Source organism: Dendropsophus ebraccatus, chromosome 11, assembly GCF_027789765.1.
Source record: "Dendropsophus ebraccatus isolate aDenEbr1 chromosome 11, aDenEbr1.pat, whole genome shotgun sequence".
NCBI lineage: Eukaryota > Metazoa > Chordata > Amphibia > Anura > Hylidae > Dendropsophus > Dendropsophus ebraccatus.
The window spans coordinates 83,651,402-83,674,586 of NC_091464.1; the positions used below are offsets into that span (position 1 = coordinate 83,651,402).

Genomic DNA, 23,185 nt, shown 5'->3' on the forward strand with positions numbered 1-23,185 from the left:
GAGGGCTGACAGCGCTGGTTTCCTCTACATCGCCTTGTGTAATAGGGGCTCATAGCAGCTCCCTGTAATACCATGGTATTGGGGTACATTGATTCACTTTTAATAACTTTTTATTGGGGCAAGAATGAAAAAAATTCTGCCAGTGTTTTTTTTTTGCAATTTTAGGCTATGTTCCCACATGGTATTTTTGCTCAGTATTTTGCAACCAAAACCAGGAGTGGATTGAAAACACAGAAAGGCTATGTTCACACACTGTTGAAATTTAGTGGATGCCCAACAAAAGTTATGAAAATTACTAATAGACCCTTATTATGGTAGATGCACCTATAGTGCATTTTCCCTGCACTTACTACAGCATGGCGTGTTCAGGTCTCTGTAAAGTTGGTGATGTCACGACACATAAACTGCCGACGCCTGCTGCAGCGGTGGGACAGACTGGAGCAGCAGGTGTCGGCAGTTTATGTGACGTGACATCACAAACTTTACAAAGACCTGAACCCACCATGCTGTAGTAAGTGCAGGGAAAATGCACTATAGGTGCATCTCCCATAATAAGGGTCTATTAGTAATTTTCATAACTTTTGTTGTGCAATAAGCTAAAATTATTACGTTAATTTGTTTTCCCTAAGACCCATTGGCATCACAACATATGGGGTAAATTCGCCCCTGCGAGCCCCTGGGACGAAGGAATATTTAATGAAAAAATAACAATTAAATTTTAATCCCCTCCTCCATGAGGTATAAATAGGCTCCACCTCCCCCTAGACCTCAGTCTAATTATAAAGAAACATAAAACACAGGGAGGGAGTCTTGTGATGCCAATGGGTCTTAGGGAAAACAAATTAACATAATAATTTTAGCTTCCCTTACGTCCCATTGGCATCACAACATATGGGGAATTAGCAAGCATTATCCCCAATGGGCGGGTTATTTATTACGTCCGCATTAAGAACAGATCTTGCAAAGGTTGCTCTTGACAAGAAAGAAGTATCCAGCCTGAAATATCTCACAAAGGTAGTCAAAGACGACCAGGTAGCTGCCTGGCATATGTCCTCAAGTGGCACAGCGGCACGCTCTGCCCAAGTGGAGGCCACAGCTCTAGTAGAGTGAGCCCTGGTAAATTCTGGTGGATCCAGATCAGCAGAGGAGTAACATAAGGCAATGGAGTCACAGATCCATCTGGATATTGAAGGTTTTGAAGCCTTTCTCCCCTTGTTCTTTCCTGTGAAAGGGATAAAGAAATTCTCGTCTTTACGAAAATCACCTACTCTATGTAGATAGATCTTGATAGCTCTGGATACGTCCAATAAAGAAAGATCCAAGTCTTCTTTAGATGATCCAGTAGGAGAAAATACAGGCAATACTATTGGCTGGTTGATGTTGGCAAATGAAGTCACCATAGGCAGGAATCCTGGAAGGAACCTAAGGATAACTTTGTCTTGGGAAAAAATCACGTATGGAGGTGCGGAGCCAAGGGCTTGAAGTTCTCCAACTCTCTTAGCAGAGGTAATGGCTAGTAAAAGAGAAACTTTCAATGTTAACTTGAAGTCTACTTCCTCCCAAGGCTTAAAGGGAGGAAGACACAGGCGTCTCAACACAAAGGATAAGTCCCATGGGTCTACCTGCTTTACCAGGTTAGGCCTAGTCTAGCCTTAACAAAATTCTTTACCTCCCAAGATCTGAAAGAAACGTGAGTTTAGGTGTGCAGAGAGGGCTGCTATCTGCACCTTGATGGAACTAGGTTTTAATCCTTTATAGAAGCCTTCCTGTAAAAACTTCAATGACTGTGGAGTAGAAGGTTTAAGTCCATCAATACTCCTGCTTGCACACCAATCTTGAAAATCTTCCAAATCCGTGCATAAGATTTATTTGTAGTGCAACTACGAGCGTGAGAAAGAGTATACTATACCTTCTCAGAAAAACTAGAGTCCAATACGGTCCTCTCAGTCTCCGAGCTGTCAAGCTGAGGCTGGAAAGATTCCTGCACAGATGTTGACCCTGGAATATTAGATCCGGATGCAGAGGTAATCTCCAAAATTCCCCTCTGCTCATATTCATGGGCAGGGTGAACCATGACCCCTTCGGCCAGAAGGGAGTTATTATTATTACTGACGACTGATCTAGACTGATCTTCGTCAAACTGTGGGAATCATGGCTATGGGAGGAAAGATATACGCCAGTTGGTATGTCCATGGTATTGTCATTGAGTCCACTACCGTGGCATTGTCTGCCCTGTAAAGGGAGCAGAAATTCCTCAGTTTGGCATTGCTTGCTGATGCCATGAGGTCTCTCTGAGGAAGCCCCCACCTCTGGGTTAACTGAATGAACACTCTCCTTGAGAGAGACCATTCCCCCGGTAATGTCAGGCCTCGACTCAGTCAATCCGCCAATATATTGTCGACACCCCTGATATGAATCGCAGAGAGTCTGGTTATTCTGGTTTCTGCCCAACAGAAAAATCTTCTCTACTTCCCTGAGGAGAGAAGGGGATCTGGTACCTCCCTGTTTAGGTACGCCACACAGGTCATGTCGTTCATCCGGATTCTGACTGCTCTCTGTAAAATAGGAGGAGAAAAATGAAGAAGAGCTAGGTAAATCGCTCTAAGCTCCCTCACGTTGGAGGGCAGAGCGGATTCCTGTTGACTCCAAGATCCTGCAGTCGTGATGACTGTCAGATGAGCTCCCCAACCTGTTCCTGAAGCATCTGTCGTGATGGTTATCCAGTGTGGTTCTGAAAATAAAACTCCATGTTTGACTTGTCTCCACCACATTAGAGAATGTCTTGTTTGAGTCGATAGAACATGCATCGCATCCAAGTCCTTCAGTCCTCGGTTCCATACTGTTAGTGCTTCTCTCTGAAGAAATCTCATGTGCCATAACGCCCATGGCACCGCGTCCGCAGCTGAGGCAAGGAGCCCTAGAAAGCGCATTTATGTTCTTATGGATACCTGACGAGGAGGAATTAGGAATTAAGTCTGATTTCTCTATGTTGATAAGCCAACCTAATTGTTGAAGTATGTCCTGGACATAGATCAACTGAACTCTCAGAAGATCCTGAGTCTGAGTCATAATCAACCAATCATCAAGGTAAGGGATAACTTTATCCCCTGTAAACGGAAGCGAACCATCATGGTGACACTACCTTTGTGAAAACAAAGGGTGCGGAGGTATTCCGGATGGAAGGACTTTGAATTGTAAGTGTCTTACCTTCCCCTGGATTTGGATGGCGAAGGCTTTCCTGTGAGCCTTCAGAATCGGTACATGAAGATATGCATCCGGTAGATCTATGGTGACCATAAAATCTCCCTCCTGGAGGATAGATTTTACCGATCTTATGTTCTCCATGTGGAACGTCTTCTTTACGATGCACCTGTTGAGATATCGCAAATCTATAATAAGCCTCCAATTTCCGGATGGCTTCAGCACTAGTAACACTGGGGAGTAAACTCCCTGACCGATCTCTGATAGAGGAACATCCTCTAGAGCCTCAATGGAAAGGAGGTAAAGAATTTCTGTCTCTAGGACTAAGTGTCTTTCTGGCTTAAGATTTCTTGACAGAAGAAATCTTGGAGGAGGAAGAGATGATAAATGAAGGACATAACCATTTTGAATAATATTTAACACCCAGTGATCTTTTCTTAATTCTTCCCAGGCAGGGAGAAACAAACTCAGACGTGTTCCCACTGGACAGCTTCTGCGTCAGAAGTCTGGTTTCTTGTTGGTGTCCTTATTCTGCTGCTTCCCAGAACCTCTTCTGGAATAGTTTCTTCCTCGACCTCTGTACTGGTATCTCCCTTTGCCTCGCTGAGGAGATTTTGCTCTGCGAAAGGAATCACCGCTCTTATAGGACAATGGTAGGGACTTCCCCTCCTTGTCAGACAATTCCTCCATTAATTTATCCAGCTCAGAGCCAAACAGCCTACCTGGCTGGAACTCCATATTACAGAGCTGAATTTTGGAGTTAGCATCTCCAACCCAGGGTTTTAACCATAGCGCCCTTCGGCAGCGGTTGAGAGCGTACTAGTTTTTTTACGCTAACCTGGTTCCCTGAGATGCATCATCGCAGAGGAAGTCAATGGCCATAATGACCTTTTTTAAGGAGCGAAGGACCTTGTCCCTGCTAGCTCTAGCTTCCAAATTTTCCTGGACCTTGGTCAGCCATCTTCTTAGGCTTCTAGAAACCTCAAAAGAAGAAATGGAGACTGCCCCTTGGGCTGCCGCTGCCGTATATGATCTCTTGAGGGCTACCTCCACCCTTCTATCCATCGGATCCTTAAGATTGGATCCGTCCTCCGCAGGCAGCACAGTACATTTTGACAGTTTGGCTATGGCCAGGTCCACCTTTGGAGGCTCAATCCAGTCCTTACATTGTTCTTCCTTGAGAACATATAAGGTCTTAAACCTCTTGCTCAAACCCGGAGCCTTTTCCGGTTCCTTGCCGCCTGTAACATAGACAATGAAGTCTTACCCATAGAAAAAGCCCTAGGCTTTTTTGAGGAGGACCAATCCTATCCTCTTCTATTTCCTCAGGGTGTATTTCAGCTTGCACAGCTTAGCAGAGCTTGTGAATTCTATCAGCTGTGAAATACCCCCTGAATAATTCTTTCTCATCTTCAGAAGTAGAAGAGGTTTCAGAAGAAGATGATGAGTTAACTTCATCAATTACAGTAAAACTGAAAATGACCATAATCCTACAGCCATAAAGTAATATACTCAGAGGCTGGGAGTAGAGAGAGAAATACTCCATTTGGTCTTTAACTTAGGACACGGGCGGCGATTCTCATTAGCCGCTAAAGTCTTTTGCACATAGTCCTTGACCCATACAGCTACATCCTGAACATCAGGCTCCTCATAGTTTTAGGTCTGCATGAAGGACAGCGTACTTAGGCATTATAAATATTTTTAGGCATTCATAAATATTTTTATGAAAGAAAGGATGAATCTTATCTGGAAAAAATGATCCTCCTACGGTATCCATAGCCGTCAGGTAGTGGAGTCTCACACTCGGCACATGAAGTGCTTCTTTAGAAGGTCTTTTACCAGCAGCAGGACTGGTCTCCATTTCAGACATCTGCAAATAATCAATGTATTACAATACATATAAACCACTAGCCTGGCTAGAGTGATATCGGAAAGAGACACTAGGTGGCAGCAACACTTACTTTTAAGTATATAGAAGAGAGATCACAGCACTTTGCACTCAGATGTATTCTATTAGATCCAAATGAGCCACAGAAAATCCTTCCAGAGGAAGACAGCCAGACCTAGAGGTAGCAACAGCTTACCTTCTGCCTTGAACACACAGCTAATCCGGCATGCAGAGAGCGCGCGCCGCTGCCGGCCCCCGGAAGTTACATGACGCTGATGCCGCAGTGCTGAGACGCACGCACCGCCGATGCGTTCCACAGTCGAATGCAACTGGAAGAAAAGCCAGCGGCTCGGGTGACACGCAGAGTGCGTTCCAAGACGCACTAGGTAAGAAAAACTTAAAAGCTAAGACCTGCAGAAGCAAATATCAGGATACTACCTGGACACCGGCTCCAGCGGCATCCCAGCAATCATTACCTGGAGAGAAAACCTGAATGCAACAGGTTAACAAAGCATAAAAACGGAGGAGGGACAAAGTCCCCTAGGGCTAACAGCAACGAAGTAAAAAAAGACTGAGGTCTAGGGGGAGGTGGAGCCTATTTATACCTCATGGAGGAGGGGATTAAAATTTAATTGTTATTTTTTCATTAAATATTCCTTCGTCCCAGGGGCTCGCAGGGGCGAATTTACCCCATATGTTGTGATGCCAATGGGACGTAAGGGAACATATCTTATAATTATTTTTGCCCGGACTTCCCCTTTAAGTCATTGTACCTCATAAGATTCTGGAAAGATCCTATTTCATGACTATATACTGTATATCCGTTACCCTGGTTTGTCTCACTTACCTCTCAAAGGCAATGTTCTTGGTATCTAACTGAGTAGTGACCACAGGGGCTGTGAGGCGACTCATGGCCTGTTCTTCGGTGGGCTGCACAGCAGCCAGCAGAACATCATTGTCCTGGGAACCTAAAGTCAGAGTTTCGGAGAAGACAACTCTTCTGTCATGATCGATTTCCATGACCACGGCGCTGGTGTCTGTGAATGTATAATTCAGTCTACATTTAGAAATGGTATAAAATGACAACAATATCATGCACATATATGTTTTCAAGGTTCCTCACTAGAGATGAGTGAAGCTCAAGAACGTTCGGGTCCCTCCAAACCCGAGTGTGTTTCGTTTGATTACCGGTGGCTAAAGAAGTTGGATGCAGCCCTAGGGTAGAGCTGTATGAGTACTATTACACGATCAATGATAAACTATAAACGAGCGCTATGGCGAACGACCTGAAATCGTTCACTCAATTACACAGAACGATGATCGTTACTTATAATTGTTCTTGCGGCCACTGCGAATGACTGAACGACGTCTTATTCCATGTGAACGATCATTGATAAAAATAGGTCCAAATTCTATCAAACGACTAACGATTTCTCGTTGGTCGTTTAATCATTGTCTGCTATTACACTAAACAATTATCGTTCAAATCTGAAAGATCTAACGATTTTTTGAACGATAATCGTCCCTTGTAATACGGCCCTATCCATGTTTTCCAGGTAGCCTTAGGGCTGCATCCAACTCGTGTAGCCGCCGGGAATCAAACGTTGGAGATGCGCTCATCTCCATTCCTCACCTTGTCCCCTGAAAATAAAACTACGGTTCCCTCGTTGCCAAGTCATGTGATCAAACCCAAGTAGTGTCGTGTCCACGCGCAGGTTCTGCCCACTTTTCCAAACCTTGTACGTGTCGCTGGGGCAAATCTTGGAGACCAGGGGAACTGCGGAGACAGAAGAAAGAGAGAAGTGCCGGAACGATTCCAGGATTCTGCAAGTTACTGCATTAGTTCTTGTCATGCGGACTGAAAGCAGAGAGACGTCCAACAATTTTAAGAACATTTAAGTCCCGACTACTTTATTTATTCATCTGCCAAGCAGATAAAGGAGAGCTGCATCTCTGTTGTGTATTCCCCGAGACTCTGTGTGTGTCCTTTGTAGGGATGCTGAATCCAAGGGAAGATTATGCTTCTATTTTTGAACAGCCGTACAGTTTTACAACTGCTCAATTTTACAGAACTAATCGCTGGCTGAGTTTTATGGTGCGCTGCATGGAAGGAATGTAATGCAGGAATAAGATCCGCAGCCGTGTGTATGTGTCCACAGATGGTGTCATTTACAGGGCTTCATTCATATAACTAATGCACCATTACCATTACCAGCACTGCCCGCAATAATTGCTCAATATTGATTTATGTCAGATATATAATGAATACAAGGCCATGCTCACACGCAGTATTTTGGGCCACTTTTAGGCTGGGTTCACACTACGTAAGTTTCCGGCCGTAGCGCGTTCCGTGAATAAGCGGCCGGAAACTTACGTAGTTTGCGTACAATGTAAAGTATACGATCTACGCCCGGGTCGTATGCGGCGCCGTAAAAAATGAACCAACTTACGCCCGTAGCGTTACATGCGGTCCCGTACGTAGTGGTGATTTCTTCATTTTGAAAGCTTTTTGTGCCGATCCAAAAGGTTCTGTGGGGTGTCCGGGGCTAGGCGAAGATTTCCAAGTAAAAGACCGCTGTCAGATCGCTACGAAGAGCGCTCAGGAAGCGTAAGTACACTACGGGCGTAAGTTTGCGGTCCGTACGTATCCGGCCGCAACTTGCGTAAAGTCCCGGCCGGAGTTTCAAACGTATATACGTAGTGTGAACATAGCCTTAAGCTGCAGTACGCCATGGTACGGTTAAAAAATTATTTAGTTTTTTTTGATTATTGAATTCTGTCAAACTTTTTTGGGTCACTTTCCAATTAGTTGCAAAAAAAAAAAAAAAAAGCCTGAAAAAAAGTTTAAAAAATGTGGCCATCCTGTTATGAAAAAACATTGGGGGAAATTTATCAAGGGTTTTGCACCTAATTTTGAGTGAATAATTGGATTTTTCGAACATTTTCGGTCTAAGTTCTATTTATCAACCAGTATTACACAACGTATATGTCCGGCCGCATATTTTTCGCGGCCGGACATATACGTGTAAAACTCCGGCCGGGATTTACGCAAGTTGCGGCAGCCGGCTATGTATTGTCCGCGAACTTACGCCCGTAAGCTACGTACGCTTCCCGAGCGGCGTACGTAACGATCTGACAGCGGTCTTTTACTTGGATATCTTCGGCTAGCCCCGGACACCCCACAGAACCTTTTGGATCGGCAAATCAAAGTGTAAAAATGAAGAAATCACCACTCTGTACGGGACCGCATGTTATGCTACGGGCGTAAGTTACGGCATTTCCGTCCCGAAACAATGGTCTGGTTCATTTTTTAAGGCACCGCATACGATCTGGGCGTAAGTTCGTACGTAGTGTGAACTGTGCAGCCGTAGATCGTATACTTTCCATTGTACGCAAACTACGTAAATCTCCGGCCGCTTATTCACGGAGTGCGCTATGGCCGGAAACTTACGTAGTGTGAACATAGCCTTAGACAGGCAAATATTTTTTAGATGTGACTTTTTTTTAATCTGCCTGTTTTCAGTATTCATCCAAAAGTTCACATAATCCGGGATTAGCACCCAATTTATCATTTGCGACTTTTTAAAAAAGTTGCACAAACAGATGCAGGCCTACGTCTGGTCAGTACCTGGTAAATGTGCTTGTGCAATTTTTGCATTTTTGTGACTTTTTACTTAGATACATTCACTATGGAAGTGCTACATTTTTTTCAATCAGTCAAAAGGAACAAAATACACACCAATCCCCACTAGAATAGTTGCGCACATTAGACTCCTTAATAAATGTCCCTAATTTTGTTTTCAAGGGTAAAAATACAAGAATTTGCAGCAGCATGGAAAACATTATAGAGTGGCATAAGCTGAGAATCCAGCTTGTTAGACAAGCTTGCAGAGTCTCAGTTTCTATAAGATTCCTCTACTCCTCATTCCCCCATTTCCTCATCCACCTCTCCTCTCTCCATAGACTTCTATGGTTAATGTACAGTACAGTAGATACCGTATTGTATACATCGGCTCTCCTTTGTATCTCAATCCCAGAAACAGGACAATGATCTGCAATATTGCTGCTCACGATACTGCTTCTGGGGTTGGGATACAAGTCAGTGGTGATATATAAGGTACTCTTACACTACAGTGAGTGTTTGGGTATGCTACACTATTTGCATTACCACAACTGCTAAACCCCTTTGTTCTTCTGCTCATTCAACTTACATAGGAAGAGGCAGCAAGGAGAATGTTTCAGTCATCTCCTTGGTCGTAAACCTGTAAATTAGGTCTAAATAGCATACACTATTGTAATATCTTAATAGAAATCTTTAGTTCAGAAAAGCTTTACATACATAGGAATATCTAAATGTAGATCTATAAATATCTTAAAGGGAACATATTCCATTATGTCTTCTATTGTACTATACATTTGGTAAGTTGCCAAGAAGTAAGTGATAGAAGGAAGGGATGACTGCAGGGTTTGTTTGTAGTCTGTTACCATCGGAGACCTACAGGATAACATAGGAGCTGTACATAGGAAACAGTAGGCCACATGCATTTGCACGCATTTTTTAGATACATTAAAGAAATTTTAAAAAAATTAGTTGGGTGGGTGTACATAGCCCTTATAGGGGTTGATTACTTTATAGTAAAAATGTTGTGTATAGTATTAGTAAGTGTATTCACTATATATACTGACAGCAGCTCTCTGTGTACCTCATAGAGCAAAAATCAGACTCCCCTCCTCCAGACTGTGCTGTCCTGTTCTGTGGTGATTCTGTCCATAACATGGCCGACATGGAGGAGCATGTGACCTTTGTGTCCTCCATAGGCATATACAAGCTCAGCGGTGGACACTGAGGACAAGTCATGGTCACATGCTCCTCCATATCGGCCATCGTATGGACAGAATCACTACAGAGCAGGACAGCCCAGCCTGGAGGAGAGGAGTGTGATTTTAGCTCTATAAGGTACACAGGGAGCTACTCTCAGCTAGTGCAGTGAGTACACTTACTACCACTGCTACTACTACTACTACTACTACTGTACACCAAGCAATACTGTACACTAAGCAATTTAACTATAAAGTGACCAACCCCTGTACACCCACCCAACCATTGTTTTTTAATTTCTCTACTGTATCTAACAAAAAGCTTTGCAAATTCTCTTGACTACAAAGTCCTAGGTAGGCCTGTATGTCTCCAATGGTAACAGACTACAAAATACTCTATGTAGTCTGATTCTGCACATATCTCTTCCATCACCTAATAGAATATGTTTTCTGTTAGGTTCTCTTACTTGTGTAAAAACTGGGGCTGTGGACTAATCAACTAAATGTAAATTTTATCTTTGCTGCCAAACCCAGTCTGGCCCCATTTGGTGTCCATGTGTGCTGGGAAAAGCATGCAACCAATCCAGTAATGTTTCCCTAAAAACAAAACATAAGTTAATATATCATTGTATCTCACTACTCACCCCAACTGGTAAACTCCCATTTCATTTCTACATAAAAGTCCTGTGCCTATGAGGGGGAAAAGAGAAAATAACAATTGTCTTCACATATAGTCTTTCCTGTACACATTTACCCACTAGGGTATATATATTATATATATATATATATATATATATATATATATATATATATATATATATCCAAGGTCCCGAAGGTAATCTAACAAGATATAGGAAAAGGCGGCACTCCAATTTTAGTGAATAAAAGTGGTTTAGTTTATTCACCCAGTATGCAACGTTTCAATCTTCCCAATGAGATCTTTGTCAAGCAATGTAATCAGCAGTAAGGGGCTGGTATATAACACACATAAGGACAGCCCAACAATTAGTGACATCATCATAATCACAAAATATAAACAAACATCATAACTGTAAAGTGCTATAGTGTAACTATAATTGTACAGTGAAACAGTGTAGTCCATCACATATATATCACACGTAGGAGCTGACTGCGTGGCAGGGATTCAACCATTTTTCTGGGGTTGAATCCCTGCCACGCAGTCAGCTCCTACGTGTGAAAAGGATAGTTGAGGACCCTAACACACTAGAAAGGAGATTAGATGAGATGGGGCAGAAGTTTCAAAGTAGGGGATATCCCAATAAACTCATTAAAAGAAGTATGACACAAATCAGACAACCGAAACAGGACACCAATGATGGGAAGAGGTTGAGTTCAGAGGGTAGAATTCCGTTCATATCTACTTATAATGTGTACAGCTCCCGTATCTCCTATATCATTAGAAAACATTGGAGCATCATTTCCAATTACCATACTAACATACCGCTCTTCAGATCTCCTCCTCTTTTCTCATACAGACGAGCCCCTAGTCTACGAGACAAATTGGTACATGCGGATACTTACCGTGAGACGTTAGACCTATCCTCTACATTAAAACCTGGTAGCTTTCCCTGCCTAGGATGTGAAAATTGTCCCCTTATGCTGAAAGGTGATATCTACACGCATCCGATCACACACAAGCAGTACAAACTTAGATACCATCTCACATGTAAATCTGACCATGAAATTTATGTTCTTCAGTGCCCCTGCCCTCGGATCTATGTCGGAGAAACCACCACAGAATGTCGCACTCGCCTAAATAATCACAAGTCCTCAATTCGCACAGAAAAACTTGAGTTACCTGTACCCCGCCACTTTAAAGATTGTGGACATACTGTGAACCAATTGAGATTTTGTATCATTGATAGAGTATATCCTCCTAGACGAGGTGGAGATAGGCAGAAATTGTTGAAAAGAAGAGAGGCACAATGGATAGCCAGATTAAATTCATTACAACCGGCAGGATTGAATATAGATTTTTCGCTGAGAGCTTTTATGTAGACCATGCCCTACTTCACTCGATTTGGGTGTCCTTCTGATGAGGTATTGGAATTTGACATTGTATATAAATATTTTTTCACTATTTCACTAACACTTTACTGTTGTAGGTGCGGCGTATATAGGTCTTATTTGACTTGTTTAATTATATATTTATCTTTATTCTTTTTTCTTTTTGTTTCAGATAAATGGGGTCCGGCCGTTCACTCACCATCACATAGCCCTATAATCCATTTTTTAAGAGAGGGATTGGGAGTGTCATCGCAGCCGATCATCATTCTCTGACCACCATAGATCCTTTTGGTTTTGGGACCCTGTCATCGTATGTGAGCCACAGCAACATTATAGTGGAAGACCTTGGGATAAGGTGGGAAAGACTGCCAGTAGGTCGACCAGTCCGGTAGATTCCCAGATGGACACCATTGCGGTGCTTCCTGGGGTGCCGAACACTATAGCTGTGGACTCACTATTCAAGTATTATTGCCCATGTTAGCCCGTGCAGTATGGGCAAGTTTTCCCATTTCCAAGATGGCGTACCCGGCAGTGCGCATGCGCCTAGAGCAGTGACAGGGCCCGGACTGACACATGAAGCTTGCATAGAACGGGCTGCCTTGTCCAGATTCCAAGATGGCGGAACTGCACTCTGGGACACTATAGAGCATGCGTCAGGCTCTCCACAGGATTGGCGATCATGACACTCCGTAACAACCCTCTCATTGGTGCGCTCCTGGCACATGCGCAATAGCTTTGTGTACAAACAGTGATCGAACCGAGTACATGGCATGGCGGAGCAGCTGCTTGATATATATCTTGGTGAGTCACGACCCCCCCCCCCCCCCATTAACCATTGGATTACTGGACTTACTTTATCTATAATTTTCTATGGACTAATGTCTATATATTGCGATCGACCGCATCTACCACAGCCGATATGTGATGGACTACACTGTTTCACTGTACAATTATATTTACACTATAGCACTTTACAGTTTGTTTATATTTTGTGATTATGATGATGTCACTAATTGTTGGGCTGTCCTTATGTGTGTTATATACCAGCCCCTTACTGCTGATTACATTGCTTGACAAAGATCTCATTGGGAAGATTGAAACGTTGCATACTGGGTGAATAAACTAAACCACTTTTATTCACTAAAATTGGAGTGCCGCCTTTTCCTATATCTTGTTATATATATATATATATATATATATATATATATGTTTCCCCCACAATTTAACTGTCACACAGTGCCCAGAGCCAAACAGCTCCATACACTGTGTAGTGGCTGCACTGGGTAACTGCAGCTCAGCTCCTATTCACTTAAAGTGAGGGAGGATGCAGTAACCCAGCACGATTCTGATCTTTGGCAAACAGATGATTTGTGGGTTACTGGATGTCACCATCCCTATAATCAGATACTGAGGACTTCTAAGGATAGGCTGTCAATAAAACAAAATAAATAAACAGAAAAAAACACCTTTCTTTATTAGAAAGAAAAAAATAACCTGAATAATTTCAGGAACTGGTTTGCATTAGGGAAATATTTAAATAGGACTCAGTCCAATTAATTATTTATTACAGCATTGCCACCATTGAATTATTAATGGGAACTACAGCCTTGATAGGACATTTACAGGCCTGTGTTTTCATCTGTAAATTGACATGAATGTCTTTACATGGCTGTCTGTTATACAGGCGGACAAATGCTTGCTTCAGGCAAAATACTGACAGCTATCACTAAGGATTTAATTTGATGGTGGCACCAACACACATCACTTTGCTAAAATATACTACATTATGTAATGTACACAAACATAGAGAGATAGATAGATAGATAGAATATAGATAGATAGACAGATAGATAGATAGGAGATAGATAGATAATAGATAGGAGATAGAAGATAGATAGATAGATAGATAGATAGATAGAATATGGATAGATAGATAGATAGATAGATAGATAGAAAAAGGAGAAAGCCGCACTTCCGAATCCAAGTAGCGGGTGCTATACGGAGTAAGTCCCTTGGCACGGGATCCCTACAAATAGATAGATAGATAGATACAGAGGAGAAAGGAGCCGCACTTCTTCACAGGTGTAAGTCCCTTGGCACGGGATCCCTACAAATAGATAGATAGATAGATAGATACAGAGGAGAAAAGAGCCGCACTTCTTCACAGGTGTAGCGGGTGCAGTAGGATGCAAATCCCTTGGCTGGGGGGATCCCCAAGTATCACACGAAAATCCAAAGCACTCCAGCATAAGGTGAAAAAAGGTAGTGGTTTATTACTAAATGTGCAGAAACACAGGATGCAACGTTTCAGTTCTCTCACAGAACCATGCTTGATAATGGTTCTGTGAGAGAACTGAAACGTTGCATCCTGTTTCTGCACATTTTTGTAATAAACCACTACCTTTTTTCACCTTATGCTGGAGTGCTTTGGATTTTCGTGTGATAGATAGATAGATAGATAGATAGATAGATAGATAGATAGATAGATAGATAGGAGTTATGGTGCGTTTACACAGGCAGATTTATCTGACAGATTTTGGAAGCCAAAGCCAGGAATGGATTTGAAAAAAGGAGAAATCTCAGTCTTTTCTTTATGACCTGATCCCTGTTTATGGTCTGTTCCTGTCTTTGGCTTCAAAAATCTGTCAGATAAATCTGCCTGTGTAAACACACCAATAGATAGATAGATAGATAGATAGATAGATAGATAGATAGATAGATAGATAATAGATATGAGATAGATAGATGATAGATAGGAGATAGATAGATAGATAGATAGGAGATAGATAGATAGATAGATAGATAGATAGATAGATAGATAGATAATAGATATGAGATAGATAGATGATAGATAGGAGATAGATAGATAGATAGATAGATAGATAGATAGATAGATAGATAGATAGATAGATAGATAGGAGATAGATACATAGATAGATAGGAGATAGATAGATAGGAGATAGATAGATAGATAATAGATAGGAGATAGATACATAGATAGATAGATAGATAGATAGATAGATAGACAGATAAAGATAGATAGATAGATAGATAGATAGATAGATAGGAGATAGATAGATAGATAGATAGATAGATAGATAGATAGATAGATAGATAGATAATAGATATGAGATAGATAGATGATAGATAGGAGATAGATAGATAGATAGGAGATAGATACATAGATAGATAGATAGATAGACAGATAAAGATAGATAGATAATAGATAGATGATAGATAGATAAAGATAGATATACTAGATACTATATTTGTCTCCAGACAGTAAAGTAGATAATGAAATAAGAGTCCTCACAATCTCATCATTTCACTATGTCAGTTAAAGTGCCAAGTTAAAGTAATGAATGACATATGATATATTTCTAGCCATCGACCACTGATCTATAAATAGGTTAAAAACAATGATAATAGGACCTAATAGTCTTCCTTTTTTCCTGCACTTGAAGCCTCTGGAGACATGTAACCCATTTAGTGCCTTAGGTAAACAGGCCTTCCAGCACTAGAGGGATTTACTGACATAAAAAAGCACATTAACACATGCACGTCCCCAGGGACTAGGTCAGCCTCCTGTAGGAAGCAGGTGAAATATGGAATCTTTTTCCAGGAGTGATCGTAATAAGGGTCGGAATATAATACAGTCATTTATGTGAATATTACTCTTTGCTGAGTATACAAGGTCACAATGTCTGACAGCTCCCATATCTGTTTGCAGTATCACATTACCATAGGGAAAGTTAGGGCCCTATTACACTGGGCAATAATCTGTTCAGTCAGGCCGATTCCGCTGATTATCGCTCCATGTAAGAAAGACAATGATCAGCCGAAGAAACCAGCATGAGCTGATCATTGTCTTTCAACAATGGCTTATGGCTGTGTAAAGAAAATAAACTTTATACATACCTGTCCACGCTCCCTGGTGTTCTAGCTTCTGCCCTCTGCCCACTCCCCTCAGCCGCCTCTGGAAGTTCTGAGCTGGTCTCTGCAGGGACAGACCGCTCAGCCAATCACTGGGTGCAATGCTGTCCTATCTCGGACAGTGATTGGCTGAGCAGCCTGTCAGTGCAGAGGCGGGTGTAGACACTTCCACAGCTGCTCCTGACAGTGCGGCCCTTACAGTTGTAATAGATAGGGGATTATTGGCTGAATGGGCTGATAATTGCCCATTGTAATAAACCCAGTCATCAGCAAACATATTAATAAAGTTTGTCCATTAGCTAAACGCCGAAGTGATGCAACCACTCTCAGCAATGATATAAATCTAGGGATCTTTAGTATCAATTATTGCCCAGTCTAAAGAGCTTTTTACATAAGCACCGACTGACTTGTGCATTGTCAATCGGCACTCATACCAGCCAGCTGTCTACTCATGTAATATGGCCCCTAGCTACATAAGGGTGGGTTCACACTGGGTTTTTTTCATTTGTATTAGTAAAAAATGGATGCATTTGTGTTTTTTAAAATAATGGAAGTCAATGGAAAAATGGATCAAAACAGATGTGCACAAATACATCAGTTTTTCCATCTGTTTTTTTGCAAAAAATGTAGTGTGAACCTAGTCTTATTTGACAAAAACCCTGTAGTTGAAAAAATTCTAAAATCTCGTTCCATGCTTGCCATCACAAAAGTTTTAGATAAAAGCCCCTTATGCAAACTGATGCAATCTGCCCCAGAAGCATACAAAGAAGAGAGCGGGGCCTATAGGAAAAGGATAAGACGTTCTGTTCTGGTTACAGGCTTGGAAAGATCTATGCTCAAAAGGGGAGTTTTACAAAAACTTGAGCCTTTTTTTTTCCACTTGTATAGTGCTGACGTGTTTGCAACACTGTACAGAGATTGTCATCACTCCCATCAGTTCTCACAATCTAAACTACTCTGTCAATATATTTTTAGCGTATGGAAGGAAACCAAAGTACTATAAGAAAAACCTCAAAAACTGTATGCAGATGTGTTCCTTGACCAGACATGAACCCAGGACAGCAGTGCTGCGAGACAGTAATGCTAGCCCCCTAAATGTTCTCAATGTACTTTATATATTAGAATGGAGAACATACATGAATGCTTCCGGCATCACAGTCTCCACAAATGTCCATAGTTATGTGATATAAAATAAAATCCTATCATGTGTGTATCAGCTCAGGTGTGTATCTGGTCGCTATTTCCAATACTACTGAAAGCCAAGACAGAATGGGTGGGTTACTAGACACTAAGTCATACATGAATCCAGTATACCTTGCGTAACTTCTCCAGTAGGACAGGTATCCCTGCCAGGCGTTTAATGGTCCTTTGGTAGTCACGGTGCCGCAGAACTAACCGGACCAGCTCTAGGTCACGTGTGCTGACGGCCTCCTGAAGCACTGGATGGAAATAATAGGCCGTATTACAAACGCAACACAATACATCGAACAATCCAAAACTTTTATATCAACATAAATTGACTGGATCAACTATAGTGACTATAGTTATTGTATTGAGTCATCCTTGGGAGAGACCATTCCTGGCTGAGGCAGGTCAATACAATGGACGGTGATTAGCTAAGTGTTCCTATGTGACAAGGCGGCCATCAAGCAGAACATGGGGGATTGGGTACCATCAAAACAACAGCAGTGTTGGATCAGGCAGGTATGTCTTGTAGCCTGAGCCCTTAAAGCATTACCGTCTTATATTAAAAATTTTGATTTGTCATGCATATATGTCACATGTTTTGATCTGTGCTGAGACCTTTACCAATCACTACAAATAGCCAGGAGAAGCTCATAGCAGTACGCTTCACTCCGCGGCTTGGCACTTAGGGCCCTATTACACAGAACGATAATCGGCCGAATCGGCCCTATCTGGCCGATTACTCCATGTAATAAACACAACGATAAGCCGATGACAATGACCATCAGCTGATCATTGATTTAGAATTGAACCTATAATTGTTGGGCGCCGACCGTGCATTGCCACATTTAATAGCGGTGCGCGGCCGGCGGCTGAAAATCTCCTAACTCTATACATTGCCTATCCATGCTGCAGGGCTCCTCTAGTGGTCTTCTTCTCCCAGGGTCCTGCGCTTTGCAGTTTCAGAGCGGCCTGTCTGAGTTGACAGGCCGCTCAGCCAATCACTGTCTGGGACCGCCACAGCCAGTGATTGGCTGAGCGGCCTGTGAGCTCATACAGGCCGCTCTGGAGCTGCAGCGCGCGGGACCAGGTGAGAAGAAGACTGCAAGTGGAGCCCTGCAGCATGGATAGATAATATATGTAGTTTAAACAAGGGCTGCAAGGACATTGGTAATGATGTCCATGCAGCCCTTGTTAAACGATTATCGGGCCGTGTAACAGGCCCAGTAAACGAGCGCTCATTTACAGTTATTATCGGGCCCCCATCGGCCTATGTAATAGTACCCTTAGTCTACCTAACGGCAGGAGACAGGCTTCATAGACGTAATGGACGGCAACGAGATAGATTGAGTGCCAGGGAGTGAAGAGTGCTGCCACATGCATCTCTTAGTTATATGTAGTTATTGGTGGGGTCTCAGCACTGAGATCCTGTTCTATAGAAACAGCCCTGGACAATCCTTAGCAGTGGGGAACATAATAAACAACCACTACGTTCCCACGTTCCCTGTGCCCCCGAAGCGCCGAGACAAAGGCTCCGGAACCCCAACTGGAAAGCATTTCCCCTCAAGTTCCGCTGTTGTCACGACATCAGAACTCGAGGGGTAATACCTGACCCGGCTGATGGATTGTCCGCTCAGCCAATCAGTGACTGCAGTGGTATCCCGCCCCAGTCATGACATTCGAGCAGAAAGAGATCCCTTAGCCTGGCGGGAGTCCTGGATCGGCAATCCAGGAGAGGCACAGGGAGAGGTGAGTAATGTTCCCTGCCAGCTGTTAATCCTTTAAAATCACTAGACTTATGTCCATTAGATCCTCTTAACCACTTCTGCCATGGCAACCTAGCAGCATCCCACAATCATGGTCGCTGATCCTGATGGGTGACAAAAACTCTACAGATATGTTCTATTACGAGACAATATGAATGGATGTACTAGGCTCTTGTTATAGGGGCACATACATGTACACATACTGTAAATATCTTATGTCTCCCTCAAAATAATAAGGAAATATCCAGAATTCCTACTGCTGCCATGGCTGTATATGTAATAGTTACATCTCTGAACTAACAAGCTGACAAATTGATTCTAATAGAATCTAATTTGCTCTAAATTTCCCTAAAATATTTAGATTTGTCCTATTCCAAATTGTTCAGGAATCATTTTGGGCAAATTGCAATGCACAGGTCAAAGGCCATCTAATGGTAAGACCCCATGTGATGGAATTTTTGACCTGATACATTTTGAGGGTTTTTCCACTATGGCCAAGGTGTGTGAAAGCAACAATGTCCACTTACCACCCAGATTCCAGCACTGTTTCCTGCATCACGTTTCTCCAGTCCCCGAGCGCTTTCTGGCCTATGAAGCAGCTTGAGACGTTTCAAGCCTGTTCAGCCATTCATTGGCAGAGGCGGGACCCCACTACGGCGGGCTTAAGATGTCATCCTAGACCAAGAAGCGTCAGGGGACTGGAGCAGCGTGATGCGAGACCCAGGCCTGGAATCTGGGAGTTAAGTGGACGTTGTTGCTTTCATCCACCCCCTCCCGACCATAGTGAAAAAAAGCCCTATAATAAAGAAATATTGTTTTCTCCTGTTTTGATATTTAGTAGGAAAAAAAACTAAAGTCTGTATGGGAATAATCGCTAAGCAGGTAACGTTGCCATAACAATCAATAAATATAATATATGTTTCTCTGACAAAAAGTGGTGAATTACCAGATCTTTCTTCAGCCATCATGTCTATTGCCACTTACCGGTCCATCCACTGCGGTTCTCCTTGCTGACATCTGCCCCATGATTGAGAAGTACTTTGGCACAATCCAAGTGACCTAAAGTAGTAGCAAGATGCAAGGGGGTCCGTCCCCGTGGGTCCACCTGTTCAATCTGGTCCTACAAGAGAAAAAGAGGTTTATGTTAATATGGAGCGTTTTGGTTTCTTTTTCCTATGCAGATTTAATGTGCAAAAAAAAAGTTAGATCACATATAAGACTATGTTGACATCTACATCAATGGTTCTGCTAGGAACATTTGTCACAGATTCCATTGTCTTCCAAGAAAAAAAAAACCTGCTATAGCGGCACTATTTTCTATGAAGATGATGGACATGTTGATTAAACTGGATGCTGCTGATGTCTGTAATGCCGCAGCATTATATTGCTGTTTTTGTTCGTAATGGAATCCATGATGCAGATCCTAAACCAAGCTTGCCTGATCTTACACTGTAGGCTATGTTCACACTATGTAAGAGACCAGCCATTCCGTGATCCAGCCAGGCCACGGAACGGCCGGTCTCTGCAAAGATCATCCCTGCCGGTACTGCAGTACTGGCTTGATGATCTTTATGGCCGTAGTGCTCTGATTCGGGTGCATTAGCGTGCGCCCGCATCAGAACTCACCATAGGGCACAATGAAGCAAGCCGCTTGCTTCATTGTGTGAACTGACAGGGTTTCCTACGGCCGCAATCCACAGAACTGCAGAAAACTGACATGTCAGTTCTATGGGACGCTCCGGAACTTTTTCGTAGTGTGAACATAGCCTAGAACTGTATTGCCCACTGGACAGTATTGAAACAGGATTTGATGAATAAAAAACATATTATTATACCTTATGATGTTTGTGATATTTATGTACTCAACTTCTCATCCAAAAATTCTAATCTTAAAACCCAAGACGGTGCCTTATCTGCCATGGGGCGGGATGAGTATCTTGCCTCAGGTGGCAGACTGTATCGACCCTAAAGGGGCAGCATGTTGCATGGAGTTGATGTAAATCATACCACCTACCTCCTCTCTCTTATTCCCTATTGTTGGCTCCACTGACCCCATGCACATGATGGCTGGACACACATATGGAAGTAATAATTTGTTAAATGTCTGACGATTATGTAGAGATATAGAAGACACTTTGCTGGTACTATTATACATGATAGATTTGCTGCACACAAGCTCATCTTTGTAGGTGGGTGGGTGGTATTTCAGCTTTTGCTTCAGCTAGCAAAAAAAGGCTCATATTCCTAGTCGCAGTTCTAAGATTCCTGGTTAAAGTGAAACACTGACGTGAAAGAAAGCCACCTTCTCAAGGTGGTGTGAGAGAGCAACCTTGCATAGCTTTCTTCCCAGGATTTCCAGGGGAGCAGGAATGGCCTTTAAGTCTCCATAAATCTTTAAAGTGCTTGTAAGGAGAATTGTTATCCCTTTGGTCCCACGATAATGGGTGGTTAGAACCTGAGTGGATTTTCCAGTCTCTGTTGGGGACTTGTGCACCTGCACCACAAGTTGCCAGGTGCCGCTGTGCAGGGAAAAACAGATAAGAACCCAGATCACTGATTTAGCTTCTTAGAATATGTTTGGGGTTCAAATGGCCGGACTCCCACTGGTTTCTTAGAAGTAATAGGGTGGGGTCACACAAGCACAGGGTCCTTAATTCTTTAAAGTGTCACTGTGGTTTGTAAAAACTTTTGACATGTCATAGAGACACGTCAAAAGTTTTGATCGGTCCTGATTTGAGTGTACAGACCCGTACCGATCAGGAGAACGAGCCCGTAGAAAAAAGTGCAATCCTCTCCTGGCTCTGTGTCACATGATCAGTCAGGCTCCATAGACTTACATAGGCAATCAGACAGAGCCTGACTGATCACGTGACAGAGATCGCACGTAGCATGGTCCTCTCCCGGCTAGTTCTAACGATTGGTACGGGTCTGCTTGTTCTAACGATTGGTACGGGTCTGCTTGTTCTAACGATTGGTACGGGTCTGCTTGTTCTAACGATTGGTACGGGTCTGAGCGCTCAGACCTGGACCATCCAAAACTTTTGACAAACGACAGTGACACTTTAAATAAACTTGGTTTCAGTAAAATGAGCTTAACAATACTTGCCAGACACCAAATGACTTCACTGGCAGGTTAAAGGGGTTATCCAGCGCTACAAAAACATGGCCACTTTCTTCTAGAGACAGCACCACTCTTGTCTCCAGGTTGGGTGCAGGTTTTATAACTCAGTTTCATTGAAGTCAATGGAACTTAACTGCAAACCACACCTGACCAGGAGACAAGAGCGGTGCTGTCTTTGGAAGAAAGTGGCCATGTTTTTGTAGCGCTGGATAACCCCTTTTACATTTAACAAATCTTTTGTTTTTTTGTTATGTTTTTGTTTTTAGTAAGAAGAGTTAAAAGTTCTGAGAAGCAACATAACTTGTAATCTCAAAGTAATATCACTTTACTGATATATGTTATGAATCAGCAGCCCCGACCCTCCAGATGTAGCTGTATAAGCTCAACCAACAGTTACAACATGAAAATAAACGTGCATAATTTCCGCTTGTTGTGATAACCCTAGCGAGTAATAAATAATGCAGCCCTAATAGTGGGAGAATTACAGAGGAACACAATATACCGCATCAAAAAGAATAACTAAAAAGCTAATTATATTTAGTTTAAGGGGGAAAAAGTGATTAAAAGGAAACAGAAAATAACTCAAACTGGTTTTCATGGTTGTTCTATTACCGATTTGCATAAAATCTGCATTTTAATATGTTCGGTGCAAACTCTAATTATAAAGTAAGAATAATGTATCTGTATTACAATGTAATGGCCATACAAGTATTACAAATGGCCAGTGATGTTCCTAGGGGAGAGAAAAACAGACATGCACACTTATTAGTATTAGGCTTTGACATGAGCGTATTTAGCATATCCACATTACATCTGAATCAGGCTGTAAATGTATGGAATTCACACAAGATTAAAAAAAAAACCTGCATGTGCTACACTCATATGTTCTGGTGTTGGGAAATGCCCAAGTGGAGAAGGATCCAAGGGGTTATCCAGGTTTCTTCCAGAAACAGCACCACTCGTTTCTTAGCGTTTCTCTTCCATTTAAGTAAATGGAGCTTAACTGCAAAACCACACCCAAAGTGCAGAAAAGTTGGGTGTTGTTTATGGAAGTTTTTTTTTAATCCTGGATAACCATTTTAAAGAGGAACTATAAGCAGGTTAGATAAATCTAACCGGCAGATGTCTCCCTACTATGTCAAAGGCGCAGAGGAGGAAGGTATGTCTCTTACCTTCATCTTCGGCGTCGTTCCTGTGCAGGTAGTTGTTTACTCCTCGTTCTGGTTAGACCGTCTGAAGCACTGC

The 23,185-nt window shown here is 42.4% G+C and overlaps 1 protein-coding gene across 4 annotated transcripts in view; it reads right to left on the minus strand.

Annotated features, from left to right (window-relative positions):
* Nucleotides 1-23,185, minus strand: part of ANKRD13B (ankyrin repeat domain 13B) — a 143,409-nt gene that overhangs the window by 22,603 nt on the left and 97,621 nt on the right. For all 4 annotated transcript variants that reach the window (XM_069944964.1, XM_069944963.1, XM_069944967.1 and 1 more), the window contains exons 2-6: nt 19,804-19,939; nt 17,183-17,307; nt 10,552-10,597; nt 6,723-6,866; nt 5,937-6,126 (exon numbers count right to left, since the gene is read on the minus strand). In XM_069944964.1, coding sequence (XP_069801065.1) covers nt 5,937-6,126; nt 6,723-6,866; nt 10,552-10,597; nt 17,183-17,307; nt 19,804-19,939 — 641 coding nt within the window. The remainder of the gene's footprint in view (nt 1-5,936; nt 6,127-6,722; nt 6,867-10,551; nt 10,598-17,182; nt 17,308-19,803; nt 19,940-23,185) is intronic.